Below are 19,819 nucleotides of genomic sequence, written 5' to 3' on the forward strand. Positions count from 1 at the left end.
GTGACAGCCCTCACGGTGAGACTACCTCGGCTGAAGACTCCACCCAGGACGTGACCGCAGAGCACCACACAAGCGATGATGGTACGGGGCCCGAGAGGAGGGGTGGTATATACTGTATATAAGCTGCCTCCCGCCTTCATACCTTCCCTTTCCTGCAGAGACAGCCCACGACTCAGACAGCACAGTCTCTGTGTTAAAAACCGGAAGTAAAGAGCGGGACCTTAGCCCTTCAATCTTCTCTCCCCAACTCCCTGCCATTCGCCCACCTCCCAGATCCTGGTGTCATGTGGCCAGCATCAGTCCCCTGGCACAGCCCAGATGCCGGCCAGGTAGCTGGAGACCCAGGTGCAGGAGAGCTCACTTGAAAATCAGGGAGCCCCAGGGAATAGTGAAACTGGGGGCCAAGAAGCTGGCAGAAGCAAGCCAGATGGGGGTGGGAATCAGGACACAGGAACCACATGCCCTCACGCCTGCCGACTGGAAAAATTGACCCTTTCCAAAACCCAGACATGCGCTGCACGGCCTGGCGGCCGTGCCTCAGAGCTGGAATGCACAGCTGTCGTCCGAGGGCCTCGGCGGTGCCCATGATTTATTAGGGTCCGTCCAGCCAGCACATTCCCCCTCCTTCCAGCACTCCTGCACCTCCATTCCCGGATCACTTGGAAGTCTCAGCAGCTGACAAGGGGCCTCAGAATTTTCTGGGCACGAGAACGAAATGGCAGAATCTGCAGAGCGTTCCCCGCTCCCTGCCTTGCTGAGACGTCTGCAATCCTAGGCCAGCTTTGAAAGGGGCGGCGGAGGCGGGGGGGAGAAAGAAAGAATTAGGACTGCTTATGTGGCTCCTGAGGTCAGATGGATCAAGATGACAATGTGCCACACTGCAAGAGGGGCAAATTCGCATTAGGTGTTGCCAGAGACTTTGTGTGTCCTCTGTCTTCATCCCTAGTAGAATAGATCGAGATGCTATTTTATAGTTGAGGGAATTGAGGCCTGGAGGATCGAGTGACAAACCCAAGGCTGTACAGAACTGAAATCGCAGTATTTAGACAAGTCTCCTGTAATGAAGTCTGCAGGGCTGCCCGTTTAGGAGCAGACCTACCACCTCAGTGGTCTAGGCATGAGTCTCCTTCGTAAGCAGACTTTTCTCTCCACTCAGAATATCTGACTTTAACCTCAGGTTCCTGATGTCCGAGAGCCTTCTTTTTGCTCTCTGACCTCTACCTGTAGACCAGAGCAGGCAACAACCATAATAACCACGGCTGACACATACGCAGCATTTAATCCAGGCCTGGACAGTTCTGAGCACTTTTTCAAATTGTTCTTTATGGACTCCTCATGCCAACTTCATGAAAAAGGCACTACTATTGGTTTCATAGATGAGGAAACGGAAGCGCACACAAAAGTAACACTGCATTGCTTTTGCACATCCCTTTGAATTTTTCAGATCACTTCCATGTGCATTTTTCCATGTGTTAGCCCCAAAATATATTTCCATATTTTACTCCTTGGAAAGTTGGTCGGGCAAGTTATTCTCTCTTTACAGAGACTAAAAGCTCGTGTTCTAGTAGGGGGAATGGATAACGTGAATAAATTACTTAAAATGCAACATGATAAGTATTCCACATGAATGGAATTGTTTTATAGTCAAGAAGGAACTCAGGGTTACAAGTTTGGGACGGCAGGTTCAGGGATGGGGTTGGCATAAAGAGGGACGGCAACACCAAGGAAGTTGCTATAGAAAGCCGGTGATGTTTGAGTTATGATTCAGTGTGTTTCCTCAGGCAGGTGAGAGAGAGAGGGATTCCAGGGGGAGGGAACAGCATGAACAAAGGCAGGGAAGGTGCTCTTTCAGGGGTTTGCACGGACTGTGTGGAAATCGCCCGCTTCACAGATCATCCATGACTTATTTTCACAGAGGTTATCTTCTCACTGCTGTAATTTCAGCTAAGTGGCTTTTCCATCCAGTTTCCTGAGTCCGTGGGTCCCAGCAACATGTGTTTCCTTCTCTCTCACTCCTCTCAGAGTGTGAGCCCATTGAGGCCATTGCCAAGTTTGACTACGTGGGCCGGACAGCCCGAGAGCTGTCTTTCAAGAAGGGGGCATCCCTGCTGCTTTACCAGCGGGCTTCCGACGACTGGTGGGAAGGCCGGCACAATGGCATCGACGGACTCATCCCCCATCAGTACATCGTGGTCCAGGACACGTACGTTGGGCCCCCTGCACCTTATGGGTCCCTGGCCACGCTGTGGGAGTGAGACTTTATTTCTGGAGCCAGGAGGATGAGGGAGACCAATCCCCAGGGGGTGCCAACGTGGGTGTTGAAGCTTAAGTGTCCTTGAAGTTTCCCCAGATTCAGCGGAAAATTTTTTTTTCCAGGTTTTTGTTTTTTGGGGGTGTTTTTGTTTTTGTTTTGTCTTTTTAGGGCCACACCTGCAGCATATGGAGGTTCCCAGGCTAGGGGTCCAATCGGAGCTGTAGCTCCCTGCCTAGGCCACAGCCACAGCAACGCCAGATCCAAGCCATGTCTGCAACCTACACCACAGAGCGAGGCCAGGGATAGAACCTGTATCCTCATGGATGCTAGTCGGGTTCTTTAACCGCTGAGCCATGACGGGAACTCCTGGAGAATTGTTTTTTTAATCTCTCCACTCTCCGCTCCCCCTATCACATCTCCACTACCCTCCCCAACCCCCAGTCATTTTAGAAACTTGCTCATCCACATTTACACCTGATGAGCGATAAGACTGGGTTATGATTTGACCACTGAACCTTTCCTGTCTGGAAAGATCAGGTGGGGAAAGCATTTGGATTTCTCTTTCTTCTTTTTAAACAACCGTGCTCACCCCATCTGGTTGGGCCGCTGATGGCACTTTTCTACATGCAAATGAAAATGTTGAGTTCGTTTTCTAGGCGAAATCCAGTTTAAGCAGCCTGGCGGAAATAACCCAGTTCATTTAACCCAGATGAGGTTGACTTGGGAAAGGATGGGGGAGAGGAGGGGAAAGGATGCTGGGAGCGAGGGGAACGTGGACTGGTCCCAGAAAGACTTCGTCACGTGGGCTGTCCATTGGTTCCCACTCTTTGAAGCAGGATTTCCCCATCAGGAAGGCTTTTCCCTGTGGTGTCCCCAAACCCTCCCCCTTGCCCCCTGGCCCTGCCTCCGCCCCGACTCCTCCCCCCCTTGGATACAATGCTGTCAGTGTTTTTAGTCCTTCCCTTAATATTATTTTTTAAAGGTTGATATCCTGAATGAGTCTGCACCCTCCCAGCCTCTCCCCGGCTCGTCCTGCGGGGAAATCCTCCCTCTGTTGATAACATCGCTTTCCTGGTGGCCATCTGTGCGTGGACAGGACCCTCCCAAATTTAGCGTTATGACTTCACTGCAGGACCAAGAGAAGATGAATTGTGGGGGAGAAGGGGCTTTCTTTGTCATCAGTAGCCAGAGGGGCCAGGAGAGCCGTGGAGAGACCGGCTTGGATGCTCTAAGTGGGGCTCGACGCGCTGCGACAGAGTGTGGCGGGGTCCTGCCTCAACGCCGGCAGCTCCAGAGCCACAGCAGAGCGGACTGTTCTTACCCGGCTGTGCTCGGGACCTCAGCACATAAACCGCCATCCTGCAGGAGGTGGCCCTGGCACAGCTGCCCCAGGGAAGCAGCAAGGGCTGGAAGGCAGATGCCTCGAAGCCAGGTGTCCCCTAGCCCAGCTTTCCAGAGGAGCTGAGGACCCCGCAGGACTCAGCAGGATTATTTATTTTTATTTAAACCACCCTCCAAAGGCCTGTAGCTCTCCTTGCCTCTGCTCCCAAAGCTAGCCCAGCCAGGCATCGCTGCCACCTCCAAGCCATCGCAGGGTTGTGTGCTCATGCGTGTGTGTGTGTGTGTGTGTGTGTGTGTGTGTGTGTGTGTGTGTCGGGGGGGCCATCCTGCCGATTTAACACTGCTTTTTGTGTTGTTGTTGTTTTCCCCTCCTCCCCGCCTGCCTGCCCCTTCTGCCCCAGCGAGGACGGTGTCGTGGAGAGGTCCAGCCCCAAGTCTGACATTGAGGTCATTTCTGAGCCACCTGAAGAAAAGGTGACAGCCAGAGCGGGGGCCAGCTGTCCCAGTGGGGGTCATGTAGCCGATATTTATCTTGCAAACATCAACAAGTAAGCTCTGCTTTTCATTTTCTGCTCCCCTGAATGACTTGCGACACCCAGCCTCACCCTCTGGCCTAACCGCCCCCTCCATTCCTCTGCTGGGCGTAGGGCCCCCCTTGCTCCCCGGCCTGACCAGCTTGCATGTGCTCCTGGCTGCTGCAGGGCGGACAGGGCCAAGGAGAACATCCACAGGCCTCGTCAGCAGGCCCAGGTCTCCGGCAGGCGGCCATAGCGCTAAGGACAGCTGTGCCCGTCTGTCCGCTCAGACCTTCCAGGCCGTCTGACCGCTAAGACTTTGGCCAAAGCTTTCGTCACTTCATGCAACTTGGTTTTGTATTGTTTCTCGAGAGGTGCCTTCTCTTTTCCAATTCTGACTCAAACGATTTCTGTGATGTCTTCCTTGGCCCTTGTCTGTCCGAAGATCCAAAGTCTCGTGTGTCTTCTACCAGGTTCATGTTACCCCCGATGGTTTATTTAGATCTCACGTGTCTGTTTCTCCCTCGCCCTGCATTCGCTCCCCTGGAGGAAAAGAGACCAGTGCTCCCCACCCCCCTCACCCCAATGAAAGCATTGTCCTGAGCTCTTTATTCATTGCCTAACCCCCAGCTCTCATTTTTCCTGCCCTTTCACACCAGTAGAAATAATGTGCCATTTTTTTCCCCATTGCTTGAGCCCTGTGTATTATTCTTCCCTATGAGTCCCTTTGCAGATTCCCACTTCTGTCCAGCAGGCTGGTAACTCTGCCCCCACCCCCAGCTTTCACTGTGGCTGTTAGCAACATCCTGGGGTTTTCACTCCACCCACACCCGATCTGGCCGTCTAGAGGGATTCCACGCCTGTGCTGCTGCCTCCCCTAGAGACATTCAGGTTACTGGAGAGCTAATCTCATCTCAAGGGGCCAGACACCAAGTCCCAAAGCCTACAGACCTCTTTCCGCCAGACCCTGAAACTTGGCCCAGTGCCAGCAGGATGACAAGCCCCAGGGTGCTCCCGATGCATATGGATTGGAGATGATGTACAGTTTTTAATTCCCCTCTGGCTCTGGAGGAATGAAATGATTTGCACATTGAAAACCTGTTAACCGTAGCCTCTGGACACTGAAACTGGAAGGAGAATAAAGGATGCTTGTTGTTTTTAAACTGCACCAGGTCGCCCAGATCTCTTGGCTTTTTTCCAACCAGACGGTAGCTGGGGGAGTGGTTGGGGCACGTGGCTCTTTTCCTTCTCTCTCACCCTCTAGTCTGTAGAGTAGCTGATTCAGCTGGCGCAGCGTAGTTGTAATTTAAGGCAGACCGGTAAAAAAAAAAAAAAGATTGAGGGTTTTCTTTCTTCCCCCCCAGCACAGTGCCCCGTTGGGAGGGCAAGCTCATAAAAAGTTAACTGCAGGCTCATCACATCTTCTTCCTTATTTGCAAGTCTATGTTAATTATAAGCCTGTAATCATCAGGTCGTAAGCCTGTAATTAACCCAGAAACCAAAGGCGAGGTCAGTGGAGGGAGCGTGAGCCATCATAGGTTTGTTGCCATTTGTGCAAAAGAATCATAGCGAGTCATGGCTGGAAGAGTCAGAAGATGAACAGGTGGTAGCAAGTCAAGGCAGACCCCATAAACTCCCTGCTTGGTGGGGTCTTGGAGGACATGGTCTGCCCCGGACACCAGCTGGTCGGTGGGTGAGCGACAGCCCCCAGGCATGTCCTGCCGTTAAGACTGCCTTCCAGCCGCAGCTCCCAAACTCCCTCTCTTTCCTGAACGCCCTGGGTCCTCTCCCTCCTGGATCTTCACATCTGTCTCCTCACCTGGTTAGCTCCTCTTCCTTTAAGACTCCATCCGAAGATTTACTTCTTTGGGGAAACCTTTCTGACACCCCCCACGTTCCTCCACGCTGGGTTAGGTGCCCGAGACAGTCTCGGGACTCAGGCCGCACTCGGATCCCGCACCAGGCTGAGCTCCCTGAACCCTGGAATTCTGTCTTCCTCCCTACACGTCCCCGGGGCTGGGCGCACACCAGCCATTCCATGAGCCTGCCTTCTCAGCAGTTCGGGCCTCGTGAGTCAGCCTTCCTCAAGTGGAAAAAGGAAATCAGCAAAGAGTTATTAGGGTGTGGCCTTTCGACTCAGTTCCACACATGTATTGAGCACCTACTGTTGTGCCGAGTATTATTATTCAGAGACAAATAGGATGATCCCTGGCCTCGGCGCTCACAGTCAGGCAAGGTGAATACCAGATAGACAGGTGATTCAGAGTTCCCGTTGTGGCTCAGTGGTTAACGAATCCGACTAGGAACCATAAGGTGGCGTGTTCGATCTCTGGCCTTGCTCAGTGGGTTAAGGATCTGCATTGTCATGAGCTGTGGTGTAGATCGCAGACACGACTCGGATCTGGCGTTGCTGTGGCTGTGGCGTAGGCCGGTGGCTACAGCTCTGATTCAAACCCCTAGCCTGGGAACCTCCATATGCTGCGGGGGCGGCCCTAGAAAAGACAAAAAAAAGACAGGTGACTAAAAAGGGGTCTCTAGAGACACTGAAGGAATGGGGGTGAACAAGGCTGCCTGCCTAGGAGGATGGGTGCCAGGAAGACTTTGCAGAGGAAGAAAAGTCGTTTCAGCTGGGCTGTATAAGACTCTGAGAGCATCCTTTATCCACTGGAGAGTGGGTGACGGCCAAGGCTAAAGCAGCCGAGCAGGCAGCTTCAGGGCGTGGCTACTTTGTGCCATCCCAGACCTGGCCCCAGGGGTATATGCTAAGAAAGCCCTCCCCAGGGAACAGGACTTCGAAGGACATTGGCCCTGCCACAAGGCTGGTATCCTATCTTCAGGTCTTACTCCTTTCCTTCTGAACCCCCACCTCGGCCTCAGGGGCCCTTAGCAGATTCAAGATCAGAGCTGTCCAGCGGCCATCCCAAACCCAAAGTTTCGCTGCCTCTTAAATTAGGCCCTTTAGGATCTGATGTCAAGAGATAATGAAATGATTCGGCAGCAGACAACGCCCATAGGAATAGGATTCTGCCCAACCATTTCGTCTGAGAGCCTTCGTGGTCTGAAACACACTGACTCAGAGTCCGGGTTCGGCCCAGTGCTGGGTGACTTAGGGTCACATAGATGTATTTCCCCAAAATGCACAAACCTGGCCCAGATGCTGCAGCCCTGCAGCCTCTTGAAAGATATTCTGTTCCATGTCTGCAGAATAAGCGACAACTGCCTCTTGCCAAAGCCCAAACGAATTAGTCTTGTCAGTGGACTTAGAAGCATGCTAAAATTTGGAACCGTCAACTCTCCTCTTACCAGCAATTCCGCACCTCCTTGGTGATGGGGAGACTTTTTCTCCTCCTGGGGCCTGGTTTCTGTCCCGAGCAGGTAATGGAAGGTGCCTTTTCACCAATCTGTCTCCCATTAGAAACTTGAGCTTAATCAGACATTTTTCCTGACAGCACCTTACATGTTGAGGACTCAAAGCCCACGACCACCAAGTAAGTATCCATGGCTCCTTTGCCCAGGTCGGGGTGGGAGGGGAACAGAGACGTGGAGGAAGCACGGGAAGGTGAAACAGGAGAGAATGAGAACGTGCTCTGTGTCCTCTCCTTCCAGGCGTCCCTGGGGGCCAACATCTGTCCCCTCCACCCCCACCCCACCCCACCCCGTCATCTGAGCTGCCTCAGAGCCAGGGCTCCCCCATCACCCTGCCCCTCTCTGTTTGTCATTAAAGGCAAAGGAAGCGGCCCGAATCTGGGAGCATCCGGAAAACCTTTCGGAGTGACAGCCATGGGCTGAGCAGTCCCCTGACTGATCCCGCCTCCCCGGGGGTGGGGGCTAGCTGCCGCCCATCTTCCCAGCCTGTCCTGAGCCAGAGCCTCCCAAAGGAAGGGCCCGATAAGTGTTCCATCAGTGGGCATGGGAGCCTTAACTCCATCAGCCGCCACTCATCCCTGAAGAATCGGCTGGACAATCCACAGATCCGGAAGACAGTGACAGCAGGAAGGTCAAAAAGCTTCAATAACCACCGGCCCATGGACCCGGAGGTCATTGCGCAGGTAACTGGGGGCTCTTGGACAAACAGCTACCGTGGGTCTATGCTTGACACGGATTATAAGCGGACTTGAAATAGAACGGTGCTATATGTACAGTATACACTGAGTTCAGGGACCACTGGACATCTGGACCTGGAGTCTCCCCAAGAAGAACTCCAGGACAGAATAAAACAGTGCAGGCTTCTTGCTCACCTATGGGCTATTTGCAAAGCTATTGTAAGTTTGAAAGCCCGTAGTTAACAGATTGAGGATTTTCGGTAGAATTGGTTCAGCCCAAGTTTTGCATCTTAAAACCCTAGTAGGTGTCAGCTACGCTGCCCAAAGAGGTGCAGCTCAGAGGTAGTTCTGGCCACATTTTCGTGTCACTGTGCCATGCCCATCATCCCGAAGCCCAATTCCCTGGTCCCTAGTCATAGATCAATCCATAGTCTGCTCCTGGTCTCGAAGACCCTAAAGCACCCTGTGGGTTTGGGTACCAGAAGGGTTTCCAGCCCCAGCCTCCAGAGGCAGTGGAGACCAGCCCCCTGGTTACGGGGTCTTCCGTCCATATATGCACCACACTGACGAGTCTCTGTTTTCCATGAAATATTAGAGATCCAACCCCATCTCTAAAAATCCGACTCCCGGGGCCACTCCAAGCAGTTCACTCAGACGTCTCTCCCAACTCTATAATTTTCATTAGACCAGGTAGGCACTAAGGGCTCGTTGTTGCCCTTTTATGTCTCAACTGAGTTGAGATTCTCCTCACCCCAACCTCCAGGGGGCAATAGAGGCTGGGTGTGGTCTCTATTGGCTTAATTGTGGTGCTCTGCTTAGGGAAGGTGTACCTGGCAAGCACAGTATTAAGCTATGGGCCTGAGATGTCTTGCTTTGCTGGCTAGCCTTCTGTTTCCGTGCCTCTCCTTAAGCGCTCGGCTGCAACTTGCCTTGCACCACGGGAATCCTCCCAACTCCCTCTTTGGCTGGGTGTTAACAGGATGTCAGAGCAGGTCCACAGCTGGGACAGACTGTAGCTGCAGAGCAGGACTGAGGAGGAAGGTGGCGTTCTTCCTGAGCTTTTTTTTTTTTTTTTTTTTTTTTTTGCCTTTTTAGGGCTGCACCCGCGGCATATGGAGGTTCCCAGGCTAGAGGTCCAATCGGAGCTATTGCTGCTGGCCACAGCCACAGCCACAGCAACTTGGGATCCGAGAGGTGTCTGTGACCTGCACCACAGCTCACGGCAACGCCAAAGCCCTAACCCACTGAGTGAGGCCAGGGATCGAACCTTCATCTTCATAGATGATAGATTCATTTCCGCTGAGCCACAACGGCAACTCCCTGAGCATTTTTAAGGTTTGAGAACATCAGGGGGATGAATGGAATTGAACCACTGACAGCAGAAAGGGTGGCTCACCCTGTAGGATAAAGAAGCCTTAACCAGAGGCCTTTGCTTGAAACATACAGTCTTTCCACATGAGTTTAATCCCAAGGGAGGAGTCCTGTGGCGGTTTGGGGGTGCCAGACTCAGTGTGTGGAGAGGAGGGGAGGGAGCTGGGAGGTCTCCCTGGGAGGCAGCTGGCTGCATACAAAGTCTTTGGTTCTGCCTTGAGCCCCTGAGCTAGGGCTGCTGTTTCCTCAGCTCTGGAGTATTCCGCCGTGACTCACCGGAGATTCTCCTTTATGGGCTCTGACTCCCCCTCCTGGTCACTCCTTGGTCCCCTTTCATGGTGATGGGTAGAAATGGCTTCCCTGAGGGGTGGGGTGGGCTAGGGGTGGGGGGTGACCTGAGGAATCCCTAGGGCCGGGGCTCTCGAACCTTCCCTCAGCCCTCGAGGAAGAAGGACTAACCTTAATCTTTAGCCTTTAAAGTCCAAGATGACAAAGATCATAGTTCATGTCTACTACTTTTGAAAGGGATGGTTTGTTATGTATAGTCTCAGGCATATACAGAAGTAGAGGAAGGTGAGTCATGAATCCCATGTACTCGTGACCAAACTCCCGGCCACTCTTAGTTCACCCACCTTTCCCCTCCCCACTGGATTGTACGTCATTTCATCTGTAAAGAAGTCAGTGATATGTCTAAAACCTGAGGACTATTTGGAAAGCATCTCAACCACACTATCTCAAGAGGAAAAAAAAAAACCCTCATGAGAATGAAAGTCCCTTTGCCCCCCTTCCCTCCTGTTCCGAACAGCCATGTGTTCAAAGATTGGGGCCGAAAGAAAGCATCTGGACATCTCTTTCCAGTTGGTTTCTCCATGATTTGGCCCAGGTTGTTGAAATAGCGCCCCCCCGCCCGCCCGCCCCAGGGGGTGGGGGGGCCTCTCCCCGCGCGAGCCTCACTCCCTCCCTTCTCCTGTCCCCAGGATATTGAAGCGACCATGAACTCTGCCCTGAACGAGCTGCGGGAGCTAGAGCGGCAGAGCAGCGTCAAGCACACCCCGGATGTGGTCCTGGATACCTTGGAGCCCCTCAAGACCTCCCCCGTGGTGGCCCCCACGTCAGAGCCCTCCAGCCCCCTGCACACCCAGCTCCTCAAGGACCCCGAGCCGGCCTTCCAGCGCAGCGCCAGCACCGCTGGGGACATCGCCTGCGCCTTCCGGCCCGTCAAGTCCGTCAAGATGGCGGCCCCGGTCAAGCCGCCAGCCACGCGACCCAAGCCCGCTGTCTTCCCCAAAACAAATGCCACTAGCCCCGGTGTCAACTCCTCGGCCTCCCCACAGTCCAATGACAAGTCTTGTACTGTCTGAGGGATGTAATTTAATTGTTCTAGACAAGGGGACTGGAGGGACTGACTGTTATTAAAATCTTCCTATTTAACTAGCTTGGGGACTTCAGTTGAAAATTAGATTCTAAGTTGTTCTTGCAGGATTTAGCCTTCCCGTCACCCCAAACCTTGCGAACGGAGCCCTCGTTCTCGCTCTGCCCTCCCCCTCCCTTCCCTCTGCCCTCTGCTTCCCCCAGTCGTTGTAATCCAGCCAGTACATACTGTTCTTAGGTTAGCCAGAGATAAATTTTTCCATTATCAGGTCACTGTGAAATCTGGCGAGGCAAGTCAGGGGGCAGTGGGCTGAAGCCTCCGTCCCCGCAGATACAGGGGATGCCTAACCAGATGATTGGCTGGGGACAGCCAGCTCTCAGTGGCATCTTGTTTTGGGTACTGATTATAGAGAATCATATACAGTCCATTCTCCGTTTTACACACACACACACACACAAACACACACACGTAGATTTTTCTAGTCTCTGGCATGTGTAGCCTCCTGGTCCTAGATAGACCAGTCTCTTTGTAAGTTATTGTGGCAGTTCACACAGGAGCCACCAGGGGTCTCTGTTTCCGTTACAAATCTTGTTCTGTCTGGGCCAGAGAACCTAGCCTTTGAAATCTCTCCATCATTTGAAATTTAGCAGGATGGGACTCAATCCTGCAATCTGTTTGGGGTTGGGGGCTTCCTCTCTGTCTTATTTCTATCGGTGTGAATTGGTCATTGGTGTTTGCTTTTGCTCTCCTCCATTCTCTAGAACTGCAACCCAATCCTACTATGGAACTTCTGAGGTTTTTCTGAATGTATAGACATTTCTTGGGTTTCTATCTTCGTCTCTGATGGACCATTTTCCACTTAAGACATTTTCCTGTATAAGACAATTTTATAGTTGGTTCCTTTTAGGGTGAAGAGTCTTAAGAGAGTTTTATTGTGTTTATGGCAGGCTTGGAAATGGTAAGAAATGGGTCCTCTTCCTTCCACTTTTTTGGGTACTTAAGACATAAAATTCATTATCCTATTAAAAATTAAATGCAGCTTTTCTAACCTTAAAATTGTTCCCAGATGAAAATCTACTCTCAGTGGATCCCCTCATTGGGTTAATCTACAGGGTCTCTCTTCAGGGACCAGTGGGGGCTTAGGGAGCCCTAGTTAGATTAAAGAGAGACATCGCCCCTTAGAATTGGTTTATTTATCCAGACAAGGACAACTAAGAGAACTTTGGCCCCATGGGCTCTAAAGTCTTTCCAAGGACTGAATCGAAGAAAATTAAAAATTGGATGCTGAATATTTGGGCCTTCCTTTGGCCTTTTTTTCTGGGTCCTCTGCCAAAAGCAAAAATGACACCTTGACTGCTTTAATTCCCTCTCCAGATCTGAAGCCCATGGTCCCAGCTCTCCTAGCATCATGCGGTCCCAGGAGGTCCAGGGCTGGGACCACTCACACCCCAGGCTGCTGGGTCTCGGATAACTACTTGAGTTAAAAACTGAAATGCATTCCTCTTCTCTGTTTTCTGGTTTTAAAGCTGTGCTTTTTGCCTTATTTTCCGCAGTTCAGGAAAATAGTGGGTTGCCATTCGGATAGGAAACTGAATTTTCTTATCTTTGGCCTAGAAGATCCTTTTTTGGACCAACATTGGGAAGTTGGTAGTTGGCTCTGTGGAACACAGTAGAATTTTCCCCATTCTGTGCAAAGGAAAAGAGGAGCATGGTGGGAAGTCACTGGTTAGAAGAGTAGGCTGCAACACCAGGAAAACCATCCCAAGAGCTAAGAGGGGGAGATGAAGAACGCCTTCAGTGAGTCGGCCTGTGAGAGGCAACCCACGGTCCTCTGGATTCTTGACTTTTGTTGCTCTGTTGAGTGCCTGTCCTTGTCTGTCACCTGGACTTACACAGGTCCTGAGCCAACAGGGGGCTTTCATCCCCAGGGATCTGTTTCCTTGCCGACAATGAAACCCCACCCTTCATCTGACATTCCTTTTGCTCCAACTAGTCAAAATGGGTGCCCATAGCTGCCCTTCTGCCCTTGCTCCAGCTCATCCTTCTTTGAGAAAGGAAAGGCAGGGCTTCCTTAGGGACGCCACCTTGGGTCTGTTCTGTTGCTCTGCCTCATTTCTCTTGCAGCCCTGAACCTGACTTGTGTTCACCGTCCCCTTGGTCAGGGTCCGTCTGCTGATGTGCATCACGAACTGGACAGTGTGTGCGTGGTCACCTGCTACCCCCCGATCTGGGAGTCGAGCTGTCTTCCCACCTCTGGTGCTCCTGCCACCTGTGAGAGGGTCCCGTCCAGGGGACTAGGAACCCCAGGAGGAGAGTCCTTCCTCGGCAGAGCTCATTGCCATCAACTGGAATCGAGGTTGCACACTGTGATTTTTACACCGAAAAGCCAAACGGAGCTGGCCCCCCAGGGCCTAGGGAGACCAGTCTTCCTCCGATATGCTTGCCTAAACCAGCATGATGCTTCAGAGAGCCCCTCTCTGCCCCTGGAGGCGTGGATTCTCTTCCTGATGTGGACTCTGATGGGTTGGTCTTTGGGAGACAGAGGTGGGGTGGGGCTTCCAGCATCCCAGTTTGGAAAAGAGAGGAGTTTGCAGCCAGCAGCCTGGAAACTGGAAACACTGGTCTCAGCCAACCTCCTCAGGGCACACCCTGGTTTCTCCCCAAAGAGTTGAGGAGAGATGACGCCAGCAACAGGAGGAACCGACCACTGGAAGGGCTGGTGTACATGTACTTCATGTTCAGAAGAGAAGTTAGATCTTCCAGGGAATTGCAATGTTGTGGCGTCTGGCTTGTATGTCACGTTTGTGTAAAATGGTATATTCTTTAAAATAGTGTTGATAACTGGAATATTGTATGTATGCTTGGAGATGCTTTGTGTGAACCTAAGACTGTCACTCAACAGATGTTGGATTGGGGAAAATCCAAAGCACAACTTCGAAATAAAATACGTTTTTAGGTTTCCATGCTGCAGTTTATATCCCTTCTCCTCTCCCTGGAATCGCCAATCCAGGAGTCCCGCTGCCCAGGAGGGATTTTGATTTGTCCGTGGTAATGGAGCCCTGCCCAGCAACAGAAGGAGAGATGGGGTGACCTCAGGAGCCAACCATCTCCTCCCTCCCCCAGCAAGACACAGCAGAGGTGCATTTAGAATGTGGATTCCTCACACACACCCCCCCACCAGCATTTTCATTTAGCCCATGTGGGGAACCTAAGAGATTGTGTAGCAAGTCTTCCTGCTCACCATTGGGTGGCCTGTTGCCATGGGAACCATTTCCTCCACTGAATCCACCTCTCCCCGCTCAGGGAGGACTGTTCTCATTTCTGTCTCTAAGTCAGATTTCCCCACTTGCAAGAGTGGAGCCTGCGAAGTTGCTTGGAAGCTTTGCCAGCCACAACCAAGGGGGACTGATGATTTTCTTTCTTCCACGACCAAGGCCGTGGGTGATTCTGCCCTGGGCAGCCCCCAGCTTCTGGAGGAAGAGCTTCGCCATGTGTTTGTGCTGCTCGCTGTTGTTGAGTACGGGCGTGGGGTGGAGCATAGGGAATGCTTTCTCTCCTCTGGATTTTGATTCCAGCAGACTCTTAAGTTTGAGAGTGGGGAGTTCCCATTGTGGCTCAGTGGTTAACAAATCCAGCTAGGAACCAGCTAGGTTGCAGGTTCGATCCCTGCCCTCGCTCAGTGGGTTAAGGAGCCGGCGCTGCCATGAGCTGTGGTGTAGGTCGCAGACGTGGCTCGGATCCCGCATTGCTGTGGCTCTGGTGTAGGTCAGCAGCTACAGCTCCGAATAGACCCCTAGCCTGGGAACCTCCGTATGCCCGGGTGGGGGCGGGGGTGGCCCTAGAAAAGACCAAAAAAAAAAAGTTTGAGAGTGAAGTTATCCAAAGGTAATAATTTGAAGTGCATCTTGGAACCCCTAGGACCCACACTTACGTTTAGTGGGTTTATTCTAACACCAGAAGCCCCTGGGGGTGGATCAGATGTCTCAGACCCAAGAGAGGGCGCAGAGTTCAATGATAATGGAAGGCGTCCTACCCCAGCCCCAGACTAGACGTGTCCCATCCTTCCTTAGGCTTGCCCCGCCCCCTGTTATTTGTGTATTTTTTATTCCGCTTTCTCACACCCTTCCACCCTGTCATCTCTCCTTCCTCCCTCACTTTATGGTAGAGCTCCATCCGCTTTGGATGGTCCCTTGGTCTTGGCTGAGTCCAAGCTGGAGCCATTCTGCCACCCTCTGCCGAGGATGAGTTTTCACTCCTGGGTTTAGGCGACAAGCTGCGAGATGGAGCTAGTGCTTAAGCTGTGAGCAGAGGACCCCAAACCCCTTCCAGAGAGTCCTAAGGCGAAGGTGAGCCATGGGGGTCGTTTTATCTCATTTCATATATTCTGATGAGAGCTTGATGGAATCTAGTGACAATGAACACAGTCAAAACAGACCCATTTAATCCATATGGGAACCAGGAAAGGAGACCAGGTGGATATGAGTTTAGGAAATGGTCTTTATGATTCTCTAACCTAAACATTTAGATCCTTAGGCCTATGAAGCTTCCTTTTACTCAGGAGTTAGAAACGCTGGCATATTACAGATGCCAAAGACTCACTTGTTAGTTAATTAAGCTTCACTGTGTGCCGAGCACTGTCATACAGCATTGAACACGAGAAACAGACAATGGAGTTTTCTAGTTTCGGGAAGAATAGATAAATACGCAAAAAATAGATAAATACTCAAACGGTGAAACAACCAGGCTTCCCACTGTGGTGCAGTGGGTTAAGGATCCAGCGTTGCCCCTCTGTGGTGAAGGTCGTATCTGTGGCTCCAATTCAGTCCTTGGCCTGGGAACTTCCCTGTTCCACTGGTGTGGCCAAAAAGTAAAGTAAAAATGAAACGATGTAATAAGATAGTGCGTGCTTGGGGAAAGAAGCAGTACAATTAGTCAAGAATTCTGCTTATCCTGGTAACGTTGAGGTGACTATTAGACATCCAGGTGGAAATAGCAAAACTCTTGGATATATGAGTGTGGAGTTTGAGAGACAGATCATACTTGAAAACAAATTTAGGAGCTGTTACATTATAGATGTATTCAAACTCTGAGATTCCCAGGAAACACTACCAATGGGAAAAAAAGGGGGGGGTCCCCCGTCATTAAATAAACAGCAGAGTTGAAGAAGCCAGCAAAGAGGGTAGAGGGAGCCAGAGACAGGTCGGTGGCCAGGAGATCACAGCGTCACAGCAACACAAAGAACGAAAGAGTTCACTAAGGTGGATCAGTTGTCAAATGGCCACAGGATAGGATGCGGGGCCAGTGCAGAAAGGTAACCATTGGACCTTTCAGAAGAGGGAAGTGAACTGATTGGAGGGGCTTGGGTAGCATGTGGGAGGGGAAAGGAGCATCAAACTCTCAGCAGCTCATTCAAAGACTATGCTTTGCTTGGGGAGCATCAAAAGGGGTCGACACCCCGGTTTCTGTTTTGAAAATGGACAGTGTTGAGATGTGTGTGCTCAAGGGCAGGACCTGGTAACATGAGGGTGAATTACTGAGCAGAGATGGAAGGGAAGGCCTGGGCCAGAGAAAAGCCGCTTCCTCCACCTTAGGGGAGGGGAGGCAGCCAGTGGATGTAGGGTGAGAAGATGAGGGAGTTCCCTCTTATATTTTATTTATTTATTTATTTATTTTTTTTTTTTTTTGGTGTTTTTGCCATTTCTTGGGCTGTTCCTGGGGCACATGGAGGTTCCCAGGCTAGGGGTCCAATCGGAGCTGTAGCCGCCAGCCTACACCAGAGCCACAGCAATGCAGGATCCGAGCCGCGTCTACAACCTACACCGCAGCTCCTGGCAATGCCGGATCTTTAACCCACTGAGCAAGGCCAGGGATCGAACCCGCAACCTCATGGTTCCTAGTCGGATTCGTTAACCACTGAGCCATGACGGGAACTCCGAGGGAGTTCCCTCTTGATCCCCCTCTTTAATTTCAGTGAGGTTGAAGGCAAAGCCTTTAGCTGAGGGCGCAGGAGCAAATGGTGGGTAGGCGGCTGGAAGAGTTAGGAGAATGAGCAGAGTACTGGCTTTTCCTTACCGAGAAAGACAGCCGCCTGCGGCCTGGTGCTGGGCTCACTGCCTGGGGGAGTGCCAGGTCTTGCTGTAGGGTCAGTCCCTCCTTCCCCACCCAAAGCTCCTGGCTGGAGCTGACTGGTGAAGGGGACAAGGGGAAGAGCTTGGAGACTGAGACCTGGTCACTCAGCCCTTCAGAAACACTTGGGCATCATGAGACACACTGCCCACCTTCCGAACAGCCACCAGGCCTCATCCTTCTATCCTCGCTCCTTTCACACACTGGACAGGTGAGGCAGCCGTGACAAACAGGCTCATGCCAGGCAGAGGCAGAAAAGGCAAATAGTATTTATTCAGGGCCTACCGGGTAACAGGCACAGCGTGTCATTTCATTTTCACGCCAAATTGATGAGAAGCGTTGAGTGACTTGCTCATGGCAGGTCATGGAGTCAGCACTCAATCCCCTGGTGGTAAAGCTCTGCCCTTCCTGAGACACCACCCGGCTTCCCTCTGGAGAAGGCAGACATGGGCTTTGTCCCCAGCAGCTGCCATCGAGGACCCCCGTGCCCATCCCCCTGCCTCCTTCCTGCCTCTGGTCCTTGTATTACCTCTGAACTGCCACTTCTACGTCTATGACTCTTGAGAGCCACTCAGGAAGATGTGATGAGGCCACTTACCGAACTTCTCTTCCCCCCAGGAGCCGGCCAGTCGCCTGTGCCTCCTCAAATGAAATAAGGGCCGTGCAGCCCAGCTGGGACCAGCAGCTTAAAACCACAGACAAGACATGTGCTCATTTTGTCCACACAGAGGATGTGACCTCACAGAAGATGCCCAGCAAAACTTGGTCACCAGCTCACCTCCCAGCTGTGCATTTTTCCCACAGCCTGGAAGCTCACACCTCTGACCTCTTCTCGGCCGAACCTACCTCCCTCTCAAGCTTGGTTGAGTATCTTTTCTCCTCACAAGCCCTTCTTGGTCAGCAGCACCCCCCCGCCCCAGCCATCCCCCTCTGCCAGGTTCACAGAGTCACTCCCTGCTGCAGTATAAACCTCATAACAGGAGTTCCCATCTTGGTGCAGTGGTTAATGAATCCAACTAGGAACCATGAGGTTGCAGGTTCGATCCCTGGCCTTGCTCAGTGGGTTAGGGATCCAGCGTTGCCGTGAGCTGTGGTGCAGTTTGCAGATGCGGCTTGGATCCCGCGTTGCTGTGGCTGTGGTATAGGCCGGTGGCTACAGCTCTGATTGGACCCCTAGCCTGGGAACCTCCTTATGCCGTGGGAGCAGCCCTAGAAAAGGCAAAAAGACAATAAATAAATAAATAAACAAATAAACAAACCTCATAACATTCACCATGCTGTCCTGAACAGCTCCGGGGGGTGCCTAGGTCTCCCCTTTGTGTCCTTAGCACACAGTGCCTGCTTCCTAGTAAATGCTAGACACACAGGCTCATCGCCTTTGAGGGTGCCTGAGGCCCTAGGAAGGGGATCAGGCTTGCTGCAGAGAGCGCTGAGGCATAGGGGGTGCTGGTGAGCCCTGGGCAGTTTCATGGGGGGTGGGGAATGAGTAGAGCTTTAGCGATAGGGTAGGTTAGGTTGCACAATTCAGTGGCTTAAAACAACAAAGGTTGATGTCTCACCAAAGCAACGTGTCCCCTGTGGGCCAGCAGACGGGTTCTGCTCGACAGGCACTCAAGGACTGGGACCGAGAGGGAAGTCACAACGTCTACCAGAATCACACTGTCTGTGGTGGGAGTGTCTTGCATCAGCAATTAAATGCTTTGGTTAAGAAATCACATGGCCCCGCTGAATCAGAGGGTGCCAAGGAAGTGCAGCTCGATCGTACACCAGGCAAGGGGGAAGCTGGGAAGCCCATTGAAGTACAGGCCTGAAGGATGCTCCTTCTCCTGGGCCTGCTGGGAGAGCAGCTCTGGCTGCCGGAGGGGGTGTGGTTTATCAGCCAGTGCCGGATCCGCAAATGTGAGCACAAGGCCGTTCTCAACTGGGCTCCCGTTCTGGTGTCACTGTGCTAGGGGTGGGGCTGCCGGAGGAAACCACCAGGTGTGGCCATGGGAAAGTCCCTCCGACTTTCTATTGAAACATGGAATTTCCTGGCTTTAACCACTTCTTATCCAGCTGCCATCTCGGAGCTGACCAGAGCGGGACTGACGGACTTCCAGCCTCCGAGGACACCTGGTTTGGGGCATTGAGTCCCACTGGGAAGCTGGCACACCTGGGTGCCAGCCCCAGCCATCTCTGATGATCACGGGAAAACTGCTGCAGGTGTGTGAGCCTCCATGCCCATCTGTAAAGCTCTTTCCAGGTGCCCGTGCATTTCCAAATATACTGTCCCGTGTCACCCACATGAGCAATAGAGTCAACATTACCACCCTCATGCCTTGGATGAGAAAAAACTATCTGGCAGGGGTCGTGTGCTGTGCTCAAGGCCACACTGGAAGCATGGCCCGGGTTCCAGTGCTTGCTCTCAGACCTCTGCAGGCTCACTGGGAAGATGAGCCAGAGCCAGGTTCTCCTAGAAGTGGCTGCTCATTGGCTCTGAACCTCCCTGGGGCTCCTGGGGGTGTGGGAAGTTGGTTTTCCCAGGCTGCTCTGCACTTGGATAACTGGCCCAACCTGCTCTGTAGAGTCCAGGCTGAACGCTACACTTCCCTGCTCGGGTGAACCACAGGAGATACAGAAATAGCACCCCGCAGCCCACCACAGCCACTCAGCCTCAGTTCCCAGCCTCTTTGTGGTTCACGCCCTGGTCCTATGGCCTCCACTTGGGAACTCAGAGCATCCTCTTTCTCCTTCCTGCCGGGGGTGGCGGCAGCCCAGCTGCCTCTGTCTCTTTAAGAGAGAGAAAGAACGAAATCAG

The 19,819-nt window shown here is 52.3% G+C and overlaps 1 protein-coding gene across 38 annotated transcripts in view; it reads left to right on the forward strand.

Moving 5' to 3' along the window:
* Positions 1–13,857, forward strand: part of SRGAP2 (SLIT-ROBO Rho GTPase activating protein 2) — a 279,310-nt gene extending 265,453 nt beyond the window's left edge. For 4 of the 38 annotated variants that reach the window (XM_084976856.1, XM_021063296.2, XM_021063294.2 and 1 more), the window contains exons 19-24: positions 2–81; positions 2,023–2,203; positions 3,997–4,143; positions 7,560–7,598; positions 7,835–8,159; positions 10,502–13,857. In XM_084976856.1, the coding sequence (XP_084832982.1) occupies positions 2–81; positions 2,023–2,203; positions 3,997–4,143; positions 7,560–7,598; positions 7,835–8,159; positions 10,502–10,885 (1,156 nt within the window). In that variant the 3' untranslated portion in view covers positions 10,886–13,857. Of the gene's footprint in view, position 1; positions 82–2,022; positions 2,204–3,236; positions 4,144–4,864; positions 5,279–7,559; positions 7,599–7,834; positions 8,160–8,748; positions 8,844–10,501 lie in introns of those variants that run through there. The other 34 variants (XM_084976862.1, XM_084976864.1, XM_084976861.1 and 31 more) reach the window with 12 other exon arrangements.
* Positions 13,858–19,819: the final 5,962 nt, after the last annotated feature.

Source organism: Sus scrofa, chromosome 9 (genome assembly GCF_054392235.1).
Source record: "Sus scrofa isolate SSC_HxYL_T2T_F1_AM1 chromosome 9, Sscrofa_HxYL_maternal_Yorkshire_Landrace_v2.0, whole genome shotgun sequence".
Classification (NCBI taxonomy): Eukaryota; Metazoa; Chordata; class Mammalia; order Artiodactyla; family Suidae; genus Sus; species Sus scrofa.